General features: G+C 37.5%; 1 protein-coding gene across 2 annotated transcripts; it reads right to left on the bottom strand.

The window, feature by feature from the left end:
- Window positions 1-167: 167 nt before the first annotated feature.
- LOC147570745 (expansin-like A1) lies at window positions 168-19,215 on the bottom strand. Of its 2 annotated transcripts, none has more exons than XM_086657281.1 (5): window positions 18,843-19,215; window positions 1,275-1,384; window positions 1,006-1,184; window positions 739-871; window positions 168-568 (listed from the first exon to the last, which is right to left on the bottom strand). In XM_086657281.1, exons 1-5 carry the CDS (start codon window positions 18,982-18,984, stop codon window positions 305-307), a joined length of 828 nt encoding a protein of 275 aa, XP_086513407.1. In that variant the 5' UTR covers window positions 18,985-19,215; the 3' UTR covers window positions 168-304. The 2 variants fall into 2 exon arrangements, with proteins under 2 accessions (XP_086513407.1, XP_086513406.1); XM_086657280.1 differs by lacking the exon at window positions 18,843-19,215 and adding an exon at window positions 1,926-2,131.
- Window positions 19,216-19,477: the final 262 nt, after the last annotated feature.

Raw genomic sequence — 19,477 nt, 5'->3', positions numbered from 1 at the left:
AATAATATTTCAAGTATGTAAGGATATTATCTTCAATCACTAATCTAAGACATTGGGTCTGATTCTCCCTCCTCACCCTAAAATAAAAGGGTGAAATCAAGTCGTCCACGTTGAATTTCGACCCTTTTTTTAGCCCCAAATTTCATTTTTGATTCAAACGCCAAAGATCAAATAAAGAACACAGATTTGATTAAAGGAGGGATGCCTTATTACATATTGATGTTATCAAACCACAATAATGGACATCAACAAACGACATTGGCTCCATTACTAGCTAATTAAAATACGTAGCAATGAGTAGTAATTAAGAAGAAACTAGTAATTCATCAGAACTACTAGTACAAGGAGTGCAACCTTCTATCATATCGACAACATTGTTGGTTTGAGCACCCAAATCATAAATCTCGCCGACTTTCCAATCAACGGGTAAACCCTTAGTTGTCCACACCATATACCTATCTCCTCCTCCTACCAAGAACAGCCTGAACAACATTGGCTCCTGTGGTACTGGACTCATACTCCACACGGCTCCGTACTTCCTGCTCATTGAACTTTCTCTCCCATTACCCTGCATTTTTAAACAAATATAAAAGTTACCGCATTGTTTTAGGGGTTGACCATGGGTTTTGGTTGAGTCAACCCATGTCCAACTCGGTCACATACATTTCTCATGTGAGGAGTCTATACGTACGTACATAGGTGATATACTAGCTTTCATTAATAACCAATTTTACATACCAATAGAACATCTAAGAGCTTGATTTGGGTTTGTCCACCTTCATACAAGACTGTAACTTCTAGGTAAGTTGGATTCTTGCTTTCTTTTTCCACTCTTAATGAAATATTCTTGTTTTCATAAACACATGGGATCCTGCATATTAACAAAAAAAACTAACTATTCTTAGTTCATGACAATGAGATATAGCTTAATTTAGTGATCCGATTATACATACATATACATACATATATAAGGTCGACCCTTAGATTAGCCATCAAATTCATTACCTTTTGTATTCAGTGTCAACGATTCCTTGGCGTAAAAGGTCATGAGCCATACCCTTACGAGTCATGGAAATGAAAGCCCTTTGACTAAGAACGAGATCTGTTTTATTGTTGTTATGGGTATCGGTTAAAATCACTTTAGTACCTTGTCCTCGGCAGAGTTTCTCATTCTTGCACTTTACCTATCAAACATAAAACGCATCAGGTGAAAAAAATCATCACAAAAACAGAGAGAGTAACTTCATTATTGTGTTCATTAATTAGGTACATACTTGGAAGCAGTTTCCACATCCAAGACCATCTTTAAACAAGGATGGGATACCAGCTGCTAGGTATCCATTAAAGAAACTTGGAGCCAAGGAGCCATACCCACATGCCCCAGCTGCAAACAATCAATTAAAATCAGACCAACCCATTATTCATAAGTACTTTAATCAATATATTACATGGGTCACCTCTCTGTGTCAATTTGTTCCAGCCGGCCCGCAGGCCGAAATAAATGTTCTAGTCAAAATTGAAAACCTCAAGACAAATATTGGAAAAACAAATTCTAAGAAGAAAAACTTCATCGAGCCACAAGTTTGCAAAGAAATTAAAGTCCGATGAAGGCGATACTTTTTGTGGGTCACATTGGTGCTAAACACGACTTTTTGTGGGTCGTCAATCTAATTTACATGTTTGGGCTGAGGGCTTAGGCGGGGCCCCATCTGGGCTGAACTCCTAACCCAGTATACAACACTAGGGTCTCACCCATGAAATTGTAGTTTGGTCTATCTACATGAACAACAACAATATAACCACCTAAAAGTAAAAGTCTCCTTAGACCAAAGTGAAAATCAACGGTTCTATTCAGAGTGAGAAAGATTATCAAAAGAGATGTATATAGAGAGAGAGAGGGGGGGGGGGGGTATGAAAGTTCTTACATGAGAGAATAGGGTCAGAAGAGGGGAAATAAGCAGCCTTGCTTTTCTGAGAACAAAGAGGATTACATTGGGCATTAGCAGTGGGAGAAGTAAGAAAGATTAAGAAGAAGAGGAAGCAGCTCACAACAAAAGTGGTTAGGGCAGACATTCTTAAACTACTGAGGGATTTATTTTGTGTGGGAAGAAGTAAGACATTCCAAGTATATATATATAGAGAAAAAAGAAGAGTTGGGTCTATATACATATAATAGAGAGAGAGAGAGAGAGAGAGAGAAGTGAGGTGGGGTGAGTGGGGAATGAGAGGAAAAAGTGAAGAAGAAGAAGAAGAAAAAAAAAAGACATACGAAAGAACAACTCCAAAATGGAGCCGATCAGAGCCCCCAAAGACTGATGCGGCGAGCTCTTATTGGTCCGGACATGTGAAAAAAAAAACGTCTGGAATAATAAGAGTCCGCTACGTCAGCTTTCAAATAGTGGTCGATTTTCATTTCGGGTCAGATAGCATATCTCGAAAAATAAACACATGACCGGTCGGGTTGATGGAATTGATTAAACAAATTGTGCTACTTATTTTATTTGCAGGAGGCCCGGCACTACCCACTCTAGAAAACGTTTTTAATACGGGTTTTATTTATTTAACAAATATTACACATACCACCATGTTATTTTTTTTTATACCCACTTAATTGTCTTTCATTTTTTTTCCTGATCCAACTCTTTTCGAGTCTGTTTCCTTTGAATCTAAATTCTCTATCACAACTGGTTTACTCACATGAAAAATAGTTATGTCAGTTCATTATTGTGACGGTGTCTTGATTTAAACATTTTTTTTCAATGAATTTCATCCTCAATAGACTGTATATTAATCATACAAAGTCAACCCCATACACATATCTCAATCAAAAATCACGACCCACACAAAAATAACAAACATTAAATAAATCGTGACCCTAGACAAATGATCAAATCTATAATCATAAGAGTTCATATTGGACTTAGAGAACTCCATATAAGAACACCAACCTAGTTAGCTAGCTAGTAGTTGTTTTTTTATTACAGACTACTTTATTACAGAATTAACTTATCAATAAGAACGTGTAAGCATGTTAATAACTGACACTAAATATCATAAGATAGGATTATATCAGGGGCGGCCCGTGACCAAAGCCACCAAAGCGGTCGATTTGGGCCCCAAATAATCAAGGACCTCATGTTTCCTATTTCATATGTAAATTTCGTAAAACTAATTATACTTTGAACCAATTTCAAACATAATTTAAGACTTAGCATAGTGGTAAAGAGTTTAGATCTTGGATAAAAAGTCAGATATACTTGGGCCAGCCCTGGACTATATAGATCTCTATTAATCAAAAATAAAATAATGATATAGATGTTCTAAATATTTATATTAATTAATAACAATTGTGTATCTTGTTATGTTCAACGAAAATTATTGATGATGTGACGATATTATAATGTTGGAAAAGGATTTTGAAATTATAGAGGCAAAGTTTGCTATTGGAAGAGAGGATACGTACGTCAAATTTTAAGTAGGGTAAAGATTACTTGCAACGGTAGAAAGAAAATCCGTCAGAAATAGTTCTAGTTTTGAAGGTTTATCTGAAATCCATCGAGAGCAGTCAGTATTAACTACGGGTTTATACTCCAACCAAGAGGTTTGCTTAGTTTGCACATAGAGCCCAAACCGAAAAAATACTAAGTATTTTTTTTACCAAAACCAACCGAAAATTTGATATTCGATCGAATTACATGAAAATTGCATTTGATAAGGCATTTACTAAATAAGGTTATATAGGTAATTAAAAATTGTTATTTTTAGTATATTGGTTAGTGATTTATAATCACTGAATTATCGATTGTTTGTATTTTGTTTGATAAACTAAGATTTGAGGGTGGAGAAGAGAAATTAATTTACGAGAACAGAGACGAGTGATCTCTTTCCTTAAGACATTTACTCGTGTTGTTTATTGTACCAATAGTATAAGCGAAATGTCTCTCAGAATACAACAGATTACCTTTTTGGACCGGAGGTACTTGGATTTAGAAATCTGTTGAACGTTAGTAAATATTGAAGAACTCCTGAATGCTTTTAACTCACTGTTAATTCAAAGTGGGTTTTTAAGTCTGATTTCATGGCATATTTATAGGTGAGAGGCGAGTGTTAGCAAAAGTCGCACTTAGAGGGAAGAGGCATTTGTGACTATTGGGTCCAGTTGCTCTTTGATCATACAATCAACGAGTTTGATCTGGGTCGTTGGATGGTGATCATCACGTTTGATCACAACGGTGTGATTAACATCTGATTACAACTGTCAAATCAGAACGGTCGGATCTAGATATAATTGTGTATGTCGGATTGACTTCGGTATGGTAAAACAAAAATGCAAAAAGTGTCACTAAATGCTCACGCGGTTCACGCGTTGCAAACCACACAAAGCATTGGAGGATAGCTTCATTCATACCGTCACACTCTAGTACAAGAGATTCAATTATCATAAACCCATCACCTTCCTCTTCATTATGTGATGGGAGACTATCTTTCGACTTTCGCTGGTTCCTGTCTTGTCATGTTTATACCCAACTTCGGGAGTTAATAACACGTTCATATGGAATTTTTTTTGAGCAAACAATAGCTTGAAGTTAAGCCCTGGACGAAGAGAACGCAACAATACATCTCTTGATTTGTTTTATGGTAATCCTATTTGTATATCCAAGTGGGGTTATTCTTGCAAAAACCAGAAAAAAAAAAATAGAATAGAGAAGGAACACAATAGTGATGTTTGAAGAATGCCTTAGTCATATTGATGTTAGCAAAATCAGAGTACATAATCATGCATCAAATTAACAAACACCTAATGAGAATTTATTGGCAAATGTCTCCTTATTATCATGACAGCAAATGCTAATTAAACCAAGAAAAAACCCTCTCTTTCATTCAAATTAACCTAATCTCTTGGCAAATATCTCCTCCTCCTCCTCTTAAATCCTATGGATTGGAACAAGGAGTGCAACCTTCTATCATATTATAAACATTGTTGGTTTGATCGCCCATATCGATAATATCGCCAACCGTCCACTTATTAACATTTACTTTCTCCTTTGTCTGACACACTAAATATTTCTGCTCCACCTATCATGTACATTCTGATGTAAACAGGCTCCTTTGGCAATGGACTCCAAACTGCCCCATATTGCCTTTCCATTGATTCATCTCCCCCTTGCCCCATATTCTGCATTTTTCAGACATACAAATCACTTTTATTGATGTAGTATCGTATTTCAGACTGTTTTTTTTATCTGACTCATAATATCTTCCATTTGATTCGTCTGAATAGCTCATGATAGTTTGATTTTATTAGGTTTAGGTTGATTTGATTCAAACGAGTCAGATTCTAATGATGAACCAATTAAGTAGATTCTCTATTTGATTGCTTTATTGTGTGATTTTAAAAATTCTTAAAATCTTAATACTATATATTTCTCTATATTTTTACTGAAAATTTTTAAATGCGAGAATAGTCTCAAATGGGAGAATGAGTAACTAGCAACCAAAAATATAAAGTATAGGCCATCTCCACTCATTGTCAATTGGTTTTGAGTAGGATGGCCACAAACTTAACATGGTACCAGAGCTAGGCCCACACGTGATAGGCTTAAAAGCCACACGTGCTCCACGTCACTCGTAAAGGGGCTCCACGTCACCCGTAAAGGGGAGTGTGAGAATAGTCCCACATAGGAGAATGGGTAACTAGCAATCAAGAATATAAAGTATAGGTCATCTCCACTCATTGCCAATTGGTTTTGAGTTGGATGGCCACCAACTTAACATTAAACTTGATATGTTACCCAAACAATTATAAAATTTGAAGGTACCTGTTGAAATATTCGATTGAAAATATTGAGGATCTTGAAATATTTGATTGAAGATATTTCAAGGCATTATCTTCTGGCTTAGCTAATTGCCAACCATTCTTTCCAATACATTGGTTATTCTTTCCTTACGTAGTATCTTACCATTCTTTCCAATACATTGATTATTCTTTCCTTACTTAGTATCTTGTATAGGCTATATATTTTCTGGTATGTAGACATGTTGGAAATACAAAAAACAAATAAAAATGTTCTTCAATTCATATCTCATTCCTCTTTCTTCAATTCATCTTTCATTTCTCTGGTTATCATTCTCAATATGGTATCCGAGCAGTGTTTGTGATCCCAAAAAAAGAAAACCTGCTGTGCTCATCATCTACCGAAAACAAAAATGTCTGAAGAAGATACCAACAATCTGGCCATCCAGATTGCCAATCTCCTTAAAAATGGAGTTCAAACCCAAACCCAGAACACAAAACCAAATCCTTCCGATAGTCTAAAGATTAGTCTCAATCTCACAAGCCAAAACTACCCTTTATGGGCTCGAATGATACGAGTAGCCATAGGGGGGGAAATCAAAAGCGTTGTTAAATCATCTCACCCAAAATCCACCAGAACCCGTTGATGAACAGTGGAAACAAGATGATTTGATCGTTTTTTCCTGGCTCATCCAAAATATTGAACCAGCCTTCGCTTGCAACTTGACGGAGTTTCCCACAGCAAAAACACTATGGGACGCTCTTTCAGTTACGTATAGTAGTGACAAAGACAAACTTCAAACTTTCGATCTCCATGTTAAAGCAAACGAGCTCAAGCAAAATGGTGTACCTTTGGAAGAATTCTGGATAGTTATGCAGGGTATCTGGGAAGAAATAGAACGCCGAGACCCAAACCCGATGAAATGTTCTACCGACATCGCCACTTACAATAAAATAAGGTCTGAAAACAAACTCTTTCAATTCCTTAATGCTCTTGACCGAAAGTATGATTCCCTTAAAAGGGAGATCCTCCGGTGGGATCCTTTGCCGTCCGCCGAAGCCGCTTATGCTGCTGTCCGAAAGGAAAGCGCACATCAAAGCATCTTTGGTAACATACAACAAGGGGTGGGATCGGGTCTAAACTCAACAAGTGTTTCTGATGGGTTAGGGCTCGTTTCTAGAGGTCGTCGGTCAGACCAGAAACTCAATCTGTCATCATCCCGAGTTGATAAAAACAAGTTAAGGTGCGACCACTGTGGCATGGCCAAACATACGAAAGAACAGTGTTTCAAACTAGTGGGATACCCAGAATGGTGGGCTGACGAACACAAAAAGGGCAAGGCCGCTGTCGCCGTGGGCAATCAAGAAACCACCGGAAGTCGAGAAAAAGGAAATCTTGGAGGCTCATGTTGTTTTGCGGCTGTGAAAGAAGAACTAGGAGATGGTATCACAGGTATTGTGTTTGAGGGTTACACCTCAAACTCTTCACTCTCTCAACCTACATTCTTTAAACCCAATAACTCAAAAATGAAAGTACTGAACCCTCAATTTTTTAGTCCAAAAATCCTTGATTTATTAAATGAATTGCAAGGTTCAGAGGTTACAGACAATACCTCTCACATTTCTAACTTGGATAAAAAGGAGTCAAAAAATTCTTTTAATATTGGGAAAGTTAATATGGCAACAAAAAATGGAAAAAATAAAGACTCATGGATATTTGATTGTGGTGCTACCGATACAATGACCTACGAAATATCTGACATGTGCTCAATGTCAAAACCACAAAGATCCAAAATTCATACTGCATATGGAGAAAGTATTGAAGTAAAAGGAGGAGGGACTATTCAAGTTTCACCAAACATGAAACTATCAAATTGCCTCTATGTTCCATCCTTATCTCATAAATTGCTATCGATAAGTCATGTTACAAAAGAGATCAATTGTGTTGTGTTAATGCATCCTACCTAATGTATCTTACAGGACATCAGGACGGGAACGATCATTGGGCGTGGTACTGAGCGGCAAGGACTATACTATGTGGATGAAGTGACTCGACAAGGTACTGTGATGCTAGCTCATGGATCTACAGATAGGGAAGCTTGGTTATGGCACCGAAGATTGGGACACTCATCCAGTGGGTACTTGCATCGTTTATTTCCTGAATTATTTCCAATAAATAAAGTCTTGAATTGTGAGACATGTTTTTTAGCTAAGAGTCATAGACACACTTTCAAATCAAATGACACTAAAGTTGATTCTCCTTTTTTATTAATTCATTCGGATGTGTGGGGGCCAGCAAAAGTTGTGGGGGGGCAAAATTTCCGTTACTTCGTAACATTCATTGATGACTGCACCCGCATGACTTGGATTTATCTTTTGAAAAATAAATCAGAAGTTTTCTCAAAATTCACATTTTTCTATGCCATGGTTAAAACCCAATTCAAGAAAGATATCCAAATTCTTAGGTCCGATAATGGGGGGGAATTTGTAAGTACTTGGCCTGACATTGCTTACGCAGTGGGAGTTGTAAGCCAATTCATGCATCAACCTCAAGTTACTCATATGGTAGCCGTATGGAGAATTATCAGATACCTCAAAGGGACACCTGGTCATGGAGTTCTGTTCAAGACAAATGGACACCTTGAAACCCAAGTGTATACAGATGCAAACTGGGCTGGAGATAAAGGAAATCGGAGGTCAACATCTGGTTACTTTACCCTCATTGGTGGAAATCTTGTCACTTGGAGAAGCAAGAAACAAAAGGTGGTGGCTCTTTCAAGTGCCGAAGCAGAGTTTCGAGGAATAGCACGTGGTCTAGCAGAGATTCTATGGGTACGGAAACTCTTGACAGAGATCGGGTATCCTCCATCCCAATCTAGTAAAATTTTGTGCGATAACAAGGCAGCTATCCAAATTTCAGAGAATCCAGTCCAGCATGATCGCACAAAACACATTGAGGTAGACCGACACTTCATCAAAGAGAAACTTGAAACAGGGATAATTGAACTCTCGTTTGTTCGCTCAGAAGATCAACTCGCAGACATACTAACAAAGGCGGTCAGCGGAAAATTTTCAATCATTGTCTTGGCAAGTTGAGTATTGAAAATCCCACTACTCAACTTGAGGGGGAATGTTGAAATATTCGATTGAAAATATTGAGGATCTTGAAATATTTGATTAAAGATATTTCAAGGCATTATATTCTGGCTTAGCTAATTGTCAACCATTCTTTCCAATACATTGGTTATTCTTTCCTTACTTAGTATCTTACCATTCTTTCCAATACATTGATTATTCTTTCCTTACTTAGTATCTTGTATAGGCTATATATTTTCTGGTATGTAGACATGTTGGAAATACAAAAAAGAAATAAAAAAGTTCTTCAATTCATCTCTCATTCCTCTTTCTTCAATTCATCTTTCATTTCTCTGGTTATCATTCTCAATATCCATTCCAGTGCGGCGTCAAAGCGCATGATGATGCCAGTTTGTCCACCTTGATACAGGACTGTAAATTCTACATAATTTGGTTTTGTTTTGTCCACTCTTAATGATATATTCTTGTTTTCGTAAACACAAGGTATCCTGCATATTAAGGACAACGATTAAATTTCAAAGACCCGTAGGTTAATCTACGGGAATCAACTAGCTAGCCAACATTACCTTCATAAAAAATAAAACGTATTACGTACCTTTTATATTCGATATCGACAATTTTCTTACTTAAGAGTTGATGAGCCATACCCTTACTAGGCCATGGAAATAATAGCTCTTTTACTAATTAAGAAGGAAATCAGTTTTCTTATTTGATTTATAACTATCCGTTAATATCACTTTAGTTCCTCGTCGTCTGCAGAGTTTTTTGTCCTTGCAGTTTACCTTAAAAAAAATAAAAAGAAATGATTGAGTGCCCAAAAAATGGATCGAAATCTAGCTAGAATCCGACTGGGGACCTCTCTGTTGGGTTAAGTCTGGTCGTCCACGTCAAATTCCGACTACTAAACGCGTACAGTAAGTAAACAACAAACTAATTATACAGGAAGGAAAAAATATTTGAAGTTTAATATATGTTGAGATATATACTAGGTAGCAGTTTCCACAGCCAAGTCCATCATTAAAGAGGGAAGGAGCAGCAGCTGCTGCTAGGTATCCATTATAGAGAGTTGGAGCCAAGGAACCATACCCACATGCTGTCCCAGCTTCAAACAAAAACAAAACCAACCCATTAATTAATATTATGTAACTATATGAGAAATATTATTACATGAAATTGTACTAATTAATTGGATGTAGAGAGATATATCTTAATTATTACATGAGAGATGGGTTGAAGAGAGGGAATGAGAAGCCTTGGTTTGCTGGTAACAAAGAGGATTACAAGGCAGATAAGGATCGAGGAGGAGGAGGAAGCTCCAAACACCATAGAAGAGAGCACACATTTTTAGTTGCTAGCTAGACTCTCAATCTCAATGTCACAATGTGGTGTGGGATTTCAAAACTGTGAAGAGGTACGTACCTCTTGATAATCGACTCGGATGAAGCCGAGGAAGATGAAGAGAGATTGATCCCTCGGTGGAACCGAGAGGGACAATAGGACCTCTCGGGTGAAACCGAGAGGATGATGATGAAGATAATCGGGTAAGACCGAGAGAGAAGGTTGGAGAACTCGGTTGAATCCCGAGTGTTGATCCTAGTCTTCTCGGTTGGAACAAAGATGATGATAGCAAAGTGTTAATCGTGAGAGAGAGAGAGAGAGATAGGTAAATACCTTTTCTTTATTCACAATAACATGATTTTACATTATGGATCTAATCCTTTATATAGGTTTACAAGAAGAGTTTAAGAAATATAAAACTATATCTAAGTATGTGTTTATCTAAACTACATCAATCTTGGTAGTAATAGGAATCCTAATCCTACTAGGATTACTATAATTAAGTGAACCTAATCCACTCGGTTTAGCCGAGTGGAGTGGACTCTAACACTCCCCCTCAAGTTAGAGCGGGAATGGAAGTAACGCCTAACTTGCCAATAATGTTCTTGAACGGTTCTGCTCCAAGTGGTTTGGTGAAGATATCCGCTAACTGGTTGTCTGAAGTGGTGAAGCGAGTGACAATAACGTTGTCTTTGATCTTCTCACGAACGATGTGGCAATCTATTTCAATATGTTTCGTACGTTCGTGGAATACGGGGTTATCAGCGATATGGAGTGCAGCCCGATTGTCACAGTAAACTGTCATCGGGTCTGTGTGATCAATTCCAAAATCAAGTAATAAATACTTGAGCCATTGTAGTTCACAAGTGAGAATGGCCAAAGCTCGATATTCTGCTTCTGCAGATGATTTAGCAACCGTTGGTTGTTTCTTTGATTTCCAAGAGAGTGGACTATCACCCATCATTGTAAAATATCCAGTAGTTGATCTACGGGTTGAAGGGCAGCCAGCCCAATCCGAATCACAGTATCCTGTAATATGGAGAGAGCTGTCTGCGGATAAGAAGACTCCTTTATCAAGAGTACCCTTCAAGTATCGTAGAACGCGATGAGCTGCGTCTAAGTGTACTTGGCTAGGTGTTTGCATGAATTGGCTCAGGTTGTTGACGGCGAAGGTGATATCCGGCCGTGTAACCGTTAAGTAAAGTAATCTGCCTATGAGACGACGGTAAACTGACGGATCTGGTAAAGGTGTACCGTCGGTGGGACTGAGACGTATTTTTTGTTCCATGGGAAACTCAGAAGGACGTGCAGCGGTGAGTCCAGAATCTTTTAAAATATCAAGAGCATATTTCCTTTGACATAGAAAAATGTCTTGTGATGAGCGAGATACTTCGATACCAAGGAAGTACTGCAGACGACCCAGATCTTTTAGTGAAAAAGCTTTATTCAGAAATATTTTTAACTGGGAGATAGCATGATCATTATTTCCCGTGATAATTATGTCGTCTACGTAGACGAGAACAAAGATTTGAGTGGAGTTCGAACGGAAAGTGAAGAGAGAACAGTCGCTTTTAGACTGAGAAAAACCTCGTTCAATAAGAACGGAGGAGAATTTTGAAAACCATTGACGGGAGGCCTGTTTAAGACCGTATAAGGACTTATGAAGACGACATACTTTAGACTCCCCCTGAGATGAAAAACCGGGAGGAAGTTTCATGTAGACTTCTTCATGGAGATCGCCTTGAAGAAAGGCGTTATTGACATCCAATTGATGGAGATTCCACCCTTTAATGGCGGCAAGAGATAAGAGAACACGGACAGTAACGAGTTTTGCGACTGGGGCAAAAGTGTCGTTATAGTCGAGTCCCTCGATTTGGGTGTAACCTTTAGCTACTAGACGAGCTTTATAGCGTTCGATGGAACCATCGGAATTGAATTTAATTTTGTATACCCATTTGCAACCAATAGGTCGCTTGCCGGGTGGAAGATCAGTGATGGACCATGTCTTGTTTTCTTCCAAAGCGGAGATTTCTTTGGCCATAGCTTCCTTCCAATGAGACGATTTCATTGCTTGAGTGAAGGAGGTAGGCTCGGTAGTAGACAATACAGAGGAGAGGAATTGTTGATGAGATGTGGAGAATGAATTAATGGAGAAGTAGTTTTCAAGTGGGTACTTGACGGAACTTGTGTTGGAACACACATAATCTTTCAAGTGGGACGGTGGTCGGCGCGATCGTGTTGGACGGCCGGAAATCTCAACCATCTGGTCGGAATTAGCCTCGGGCGGTGTTGGGTCCGTCGAGGGGACGTCGGGTATAGGACTGTCCATGGCTGCTGGAGACGCTCCTGATTGGGGAGCGTCACTAGCGGCCGCTGAAGGCACCTCGGGCGATGGTGCCTGTTGTAATGGACCGGGAATGGAACCCGGTCCTGCAGGGGTGTCTGAAGGCACCCCTGAATCGGTAATCTGTCGAACAGCAACTCCATCGGTGATCTGCTGGACGTCGGGAACAGCAGCTCCATCGGTGATGGTGCTGCTGTTTGGTGCCGAAACAGTGGAGGTCTTGCCGGTCGATGGAAAATCGAAGGTGTCATCATCTTCGATGGAAAGGAATGGTTCCGGATCGGAGTGGTTCGGTATTGCCGAAGAGTATGAGGGAGACATTGGAAATTTGTTTTCAACGAACGTGACGTCTCTAGAAACAAATATTCGTCGTGTGGAGATATCGTAAACACGATAACCTTTTTGTCCATTGGGATATCCAAGGAATATACCGGCGGAAGAGCGGGCGTCCAACTTGGTTTTAACCATAGGAATTCGAGCATAGCAAAGACATCCAAAAACACGTAGATGTGAAAGATTGGGAGCAACACCCATGAGGATTTCATGGGGTGATTTTCCATCGAGAATGGGTGTCGGTAATTTATTGATTAAATAAACCGCGGTGAGAACACATTCTCCCCAAAAAGAGAGAGGAAGGTGAGCTTGGAGTCGTAATGAACGTGCCACTTCAAGGATGTGGCGATGTTTACGTTCAACTACCCCGTTTTGTTGGGGTGTATAAGTACAACTACGTTGGTGGGTAACCCCTTTTTCGACAAACCAACTTTGTAGAGAGGAATTGATAAATTCGGTTCATTGTCCGATCGAAAAGTCTTTATTTTACAATTAAATTGTGTGGAGACATAGGTAAAGAAATTCATAATTGTCCTATTTGAATCGGACTTAGAATCCAAAAGAAATATCCAAGTACAACGTGAATAATCGTCTACAAGGGTGAGAAAATATCGACGCCCGGAGGTGGATGGAACCGGAAAAGGTCCCCACAAATCCGCATGTACCAACTCAAATATGTGAGAGGAAGAAGTGGTACTAGTTGGAAAAGGTAAACGACATTGCTTAGAAAGTGGACAAACATCGCACGGTACTTTATTAGATAAATATTTAAAATTCAAACAAGGAAGTTTGGAATGGAAATATTGAAAACGACTAAAAGATGGATGGCCTAAACGCCAATGCCATAAAACAAAAGACTCATTACTAGAACTATCTTTAGTAAGACTAGAAATCGAAAAAATTGGACGCTCCGTGCGAAGGAAATAAAGATCATCATGAAGACTACCATGCCCAATCGTCGTCTTCGTTGTTCAGTCCTGAAAAAGACACAAATTCCGATCAAATAAGACGGTACAACGAAGTGATTTAGAGATTTGAGAAATAGAGATAAGATTAAATTGAAAAGATGGAATGTGAAAAACATCTTCAAGATAAAATCTATTGGAAAAATAGACAATACCAATATGTTCAACCTTTACCCGTGAACCGTCCGGTAAACGGACGTATAAATCCGGTGGTGCAAGGGAATAAGAGGAGAATCGAGATATATTCGAACAAATATGCTTGGCGGCTCCCGAGTCAATGACCCAAGGAGGATGAAAAGAAGAGTAATACTTACCGGTAAGGTTGATTAGAGGGTCCTTGTTGGTGTTGCCTTGAGAATTGGTTGTGGACGGTTGCCTATTGCGGTCAAGGAGTGCCAATATTCCTTGGTATTGCTCATTAGTGAAGGATGTTGCTGGAGGCACCCCCTGGCCGGTTTTGTCAGAAACCGAGAGATTGATGGACTCTTGTCGGTTGCGAGTTCGTCCTCTTTGACCATAGTTGGGTGGATACCCATGTATCTTGTAACAAGAGGAAACATCGTGTCCATGGATTTTGCAATTTTCACAAAAAGGACGAGGACGTTTTGGACGTTGTCTCTCGGTTCCATTAAAACGAGTTTGATTAAACTCATTGTTTCCAACGGCAAGTGCCGAGTTGTTGGAGTCAATACTCATAGGAGTGACTAAGTTTTGTTGAACCTCTTCTTGTTTAATAAGTGAATGGATTCGAAGAATCGAAGGGAAGGGTTCAATCAATAAAATTTGACTCCGAATAGATGAAAATCTATCGTTAAGTCCTTGAAGAAATTCCATAGCCCTATCTTGATTTGTTCTTTCAAGTAAGGAACGACCATGTCCACATGTACAAGGCTCGGTGATAATCAAGGAATTGAGTTCGTCTTGAAGAGCCTTGAGGTTGGTGAAATATGTAGAAACATCGGAGTTGTCTTGTCTAAGACAAGAAATCGCTCTCTTTAATTGGAAAATTTTAGGAGCATTACGTTGATAGAAACGATCATATAGATTGTACCATATATCGGAGGCCGTTTCATCATATAAGATGGATGATCGAAGAGGTGGATCAACGGAATTGATGAGCCAACTAGAAACGAGATCATTACATCGTCCCCATTGTTCTAGTTCATTAGGATCGGTTGGTTTTTCGATGCTTCCATCAACAAAACCTAACTTAGCTTTAGCTCTCAAGGCTTTAGTCATTCCTCGTGACCATGAGGGATAGTTATCACCGGTTAGAAATGGTGTGATAAGAATAGTAGTGGGAGAATCCGAATGGTGGACATCAAACGGCCCACTATTGATGTTGTGATGAACTTGAGAGGTTTCCGAAGTTTCGGGAGTAGTCATCTCTTAAAAAAAATTTGAATTCTAGCTCTTATACCATGTGAAGAGGTACGTACCTCTTGATAATCGACTCGGATGAAGCCGAGGAAGATGAAGAGAGGTTGATCCCTCGGTGGAACCGAGAGGGACAATAGGACCTCTCGGGTGAAACCGAGAGGATGATGATGAAGATAATCGAGTAAGACCGAGAGAGAAGGTTGGAGAACTCGGTTGAATCCCGAGTGTTGATCCTAGTCTTCTCGGTTGGAACAAAGATGATGATAGCAAAGTGTTAATCGTGTGAGAGAGAGAGAGAGATAGGTAAATACCTTTTCTTTATTCACAATAACATGATTTTACATTATGGATCTAATCCTTTATATAGGTTTACAAGAAGAGTTTAAGAAATATAAAACTATATCTAAGTATGTGTTTATCTAAACTACATCAATCTTGGTAGTAATAGGAATCCTAATCCTACTAGGGTTACTATAATTAAGTGAACCTAATCCACTCGGTTTAGCCGAGTGGAGTGGACTCTAACAAAAACAGATTGATAGAGAAAAAGAGAGTGATGATGTGAGTTTTATTAGAAAAACCATTGTTTGGGTTTTGGAATTCATTTCTTATAAATTTCAAAATTGACCTTTATTAAAGACAAATGCTAAACGAAGCTGCATAATTGCTTCATAAAGCTATTTGCTAGACACAACCATTTATTTTTTGTTAAATTGCTAAACAACACCAAAGATCGATTTATTGGTTTTATCTAGCAAATAATTTTTTGAATCTTAGATTGTTAAATACAACTATGTTTTAACTTCCCAAAATTATGTATTGGACACCATTTTTTCTTTTATTAACTTATTACACAAAAATAAAATTGGTTGTATTAGTGTTATCTAATATTTTTTTAAATAAATACTTAGACATGTTATAGGGTTTTAAAAAAAAATATACATTATATTTATGTAGTATAATTTTATGTAATATGATTTTATGAAATATACATTATTAAGGTTTAAACTAAGCTTAAAAATATACATAGTGATTTTATGTAGTATGATTTTTACAACATGAAATGCTCTGATTGGAATATAATATTTTTTAGTTATTTTTTTTATACTTGGTTAACTTTTTAATTTAATGTTCGAATAAATTTTATTTATGCATAATTAATTATGGTAATAGAAATGAACCCAAGATTTTTTGAGAAAAAATTCGAATATTTGATTTTTTTTTTTCTTTGGATTTTACCTCAAATTACAGCATGGAATGCTCTGATTGGAATATAATTTTTTTTTATTTGTTACTATTTGGTTAACTTTTTAGTTTAGTGCTCGAATAAATTTTATTTATGAATAATTAATTATGGTAATAGAAATTTGAATTTTGAGAAAAAATTCGATTACATTTGATTTTTTTCTTTTAGTGTTGGATTTAGCAATTTAAGACAAAATTCAATTAATTTTATTTAGTTATTTTGTGTAATAATTTTTTTAAAGTTGTATATAAATAGAGGAGAGATTCGGTTATACTTGATTTTTGGTGTTGGTTAGCAATTTAGGACATAATTTTAGTTAGTTTTATTTAGTTATTTTTGTCTAATAGTTGTCCTTAGCAAAACTGAAGTTGCATATAGTAGCATCCTTATTAAAAATGAATCTAATGATCTGATTGACCTAACCATGCTGAGGAATAGGAGGTAGTTCCCAAATAACAGTCCAACTTCAATTACTCCCATTTTAGAGTTTATGTCAACATTATCTTGACCAACCAATTATTTACAATATCACCAATAAAATTGATCACTTTTCATCAACATATTTTTCAAGACATTAATTACCAATTAAAGTTATGAATTCATTAATTAATCCATGAGAGCTAAAAATGTGTGACCATCTAACATTAATTGATAAGGTGACGATGTTATTGTTGGGAAAAATCGAAATTATATAGGCAAAGATCAAAATCTTTAGGGTTAATTCCGTTTTGGCCTCCACAAGTGTCCGACAATTCGTTTTGGCCCTCAAAAACCAAAAAAAATTGTAACTCTTTCCGAAATACCCTTAGGGGTAAAAAATAATTAAATCTTAAATAAACTTAAAAACAAATAAATCCACCTCATCTCTCCTTCTCTCTTCCACTTCATCATCTTTTTCCTCCACTTCATCCCTCCTTCTTGCCACATCACTATCTTCTCTGATAGTGGTCGTCGGAGAAATAAGATTGGGAGATCCTCTGTTATATTTGTGGGGTTCTTTTATTAGGGTTTGAAAGAGAAATAAGATGGAGAGTCAAAATCACTCTAACTCCCTTCATATTGAACCTTCTTTCAATCCAACCCCTAAAACCTAGTTACTGTTAACAGATCTAAATCAAAAGGCGGAACACCACAACCTCGGTCGTCTGGATCTGGGAGCCGTTTGGATCTACTTTTCATTTCATCGAAGGTGTTGCTAGTGGTGTAGCTGGAGGGAGACAGAGAGAAGAAAGACAAAAGAGAGATGGAGACAGAGGAGGGTGTGTTGATGGTGGTGGGGTGGCAACGATGGTGGGAGATATAGAAGATGAAGAAAAAAATAGGTCGTTGGACGTAGCCCTACCTTTGGTCGGAGAAGAAAAAGAGGTGAGAGGAAAAGATAGACAAGTGAGGTGGGGATAATAAAAAGCAAAATAATATAATTACAAAAATGCTACAAGGGTAGATCTGAAAAAAAAGTTAAATTAAATTAAAATTTTGAGGTCAAAACGAACTGCCAGACACTTATGGAGGCTAAAATGGTGAGTTGGTCACAAATTGGGAGCCAAAACGAAATTAATCCAGATCTTCTTTGTTATGTAAAGATTACATAGAGTAAGCTGGTACAGTCTACAAATCGAACGGAAGATTTGTTTAGTTTGTACAGAGAGCCCAGGCCAAAAAAAAAAGAATAGTCTTTTTAATAAAATTAAACCAACAGGTAATATGATAACCCAGTTGGGTTTAATGTAAATTCCATTCAATAAAGACAATTTCTAAACAAGATTGTAACAACTTTTGATTCAAACACCAAATGGTTTCATGATTGAAAGAAGGATGCCTTATTACATATAGATGTTAGCAAACCACAATAATGGACATCAATAAGTACTACATTGGCTCCATTACTAGCTAATTAAATTACTTAGCAATAAGTAGTAATTAAGAAGCACTACTAGTACAAGGAGTGCAGCCGTCTATCAAATCGACAACATTGTTGGTTTGATCACCCAAATCGTAAATCTCGCCAACTTTCCAGTCCACAGGTAAACCCTTAGTTGTCCACACCATGTACCTGAAATATCCTCCTACCAAGAACAGCCTGAACAACATTGGCTCCTGTGGTACTGGACTCATACTCCACACGGCTCCGTACTTCCTGCTCATTGAACTTTCTCTCCCATTACCCTGCATACATTTTTAAACAAATATAAAAGTTACCGCATTGTTTTAGGGGTTGACCAAGGATCCATACCCACATGCCCCAGCTGCAAACAAAAACAAAACCAACCCACTAACTATGAGAAATATTATTACATGAAATTGTACTAATTAATTGGATGTAGAGAGATATATCTTAATTATTACATGAGAGATGGGTTGAAGAGAGGGTATGAGAAGCCTTGGTTTGCTTGTAACAAAGAGGATTACATGTTGCATTAGCACTAGGAGAAATAACAAGGCAGATAAGGAGGAGGAAGCTCCAAACACCTAAAAAGAGAGCACACATTTTTAGTTGCTAGCTAGACTCTCAATCTCAATGATCTCAATGTGGTGTGGGATTTCAAAACAGATTTATAGAGAAAAAGAGAGTGATTATGTGAGTTCAACAAGACGACTAGTATTTATTTATACAGCAGAGAGGTAATTAAGGTGAGACTAGAGGACAAGTCCTGGAACCTTCTTCTTATGGACTTCCAAGGAGGGTTCATTCTCAAAGATTGAATTGAAGAAGGAAAACAAACACATTAAACATGTTCTGTTAACCATATAGTAAAAAAAAAAAAACATTTTTAGGGTTTCTTCCCGATCAGAGGTTATCACCGAAAAAACAGCTGTTTATGGTGTACGGAATAACATAAAAACATTTTCTAGACATGTTTAATTTATTTATTTTTTCTAGACGTACATTATATATTGTTTTATTTTATTTTCAGAGCTACATTATTTTATTTTAATTTTTATTACATTTAGTAACGAGCATTACTAGTTCCTGTCGGTAG

Source organism: Eschscholzia californica, unplaced genomic scaffold, assembly GCF_041429995.1.
Source record: "Eschscholzia californica isolate CP2 unplaced genomic scaffold, dmEscCali1.0.p SCAF_1, whole genome shotgun sequence".
Classification (NCBI taxonomy): Eukaryota; Viridiplantae; Streptophyta; class Magnoliopsida; order Ranunculales; family Papaveraceae; genus Eschscholzia; species Eschscholzia californica.
The sequence above is the reverse complement of the archived record's forward strand: the minus strand, read 5'-3'. Positions and strand labels throughout refer to the sequence as shown.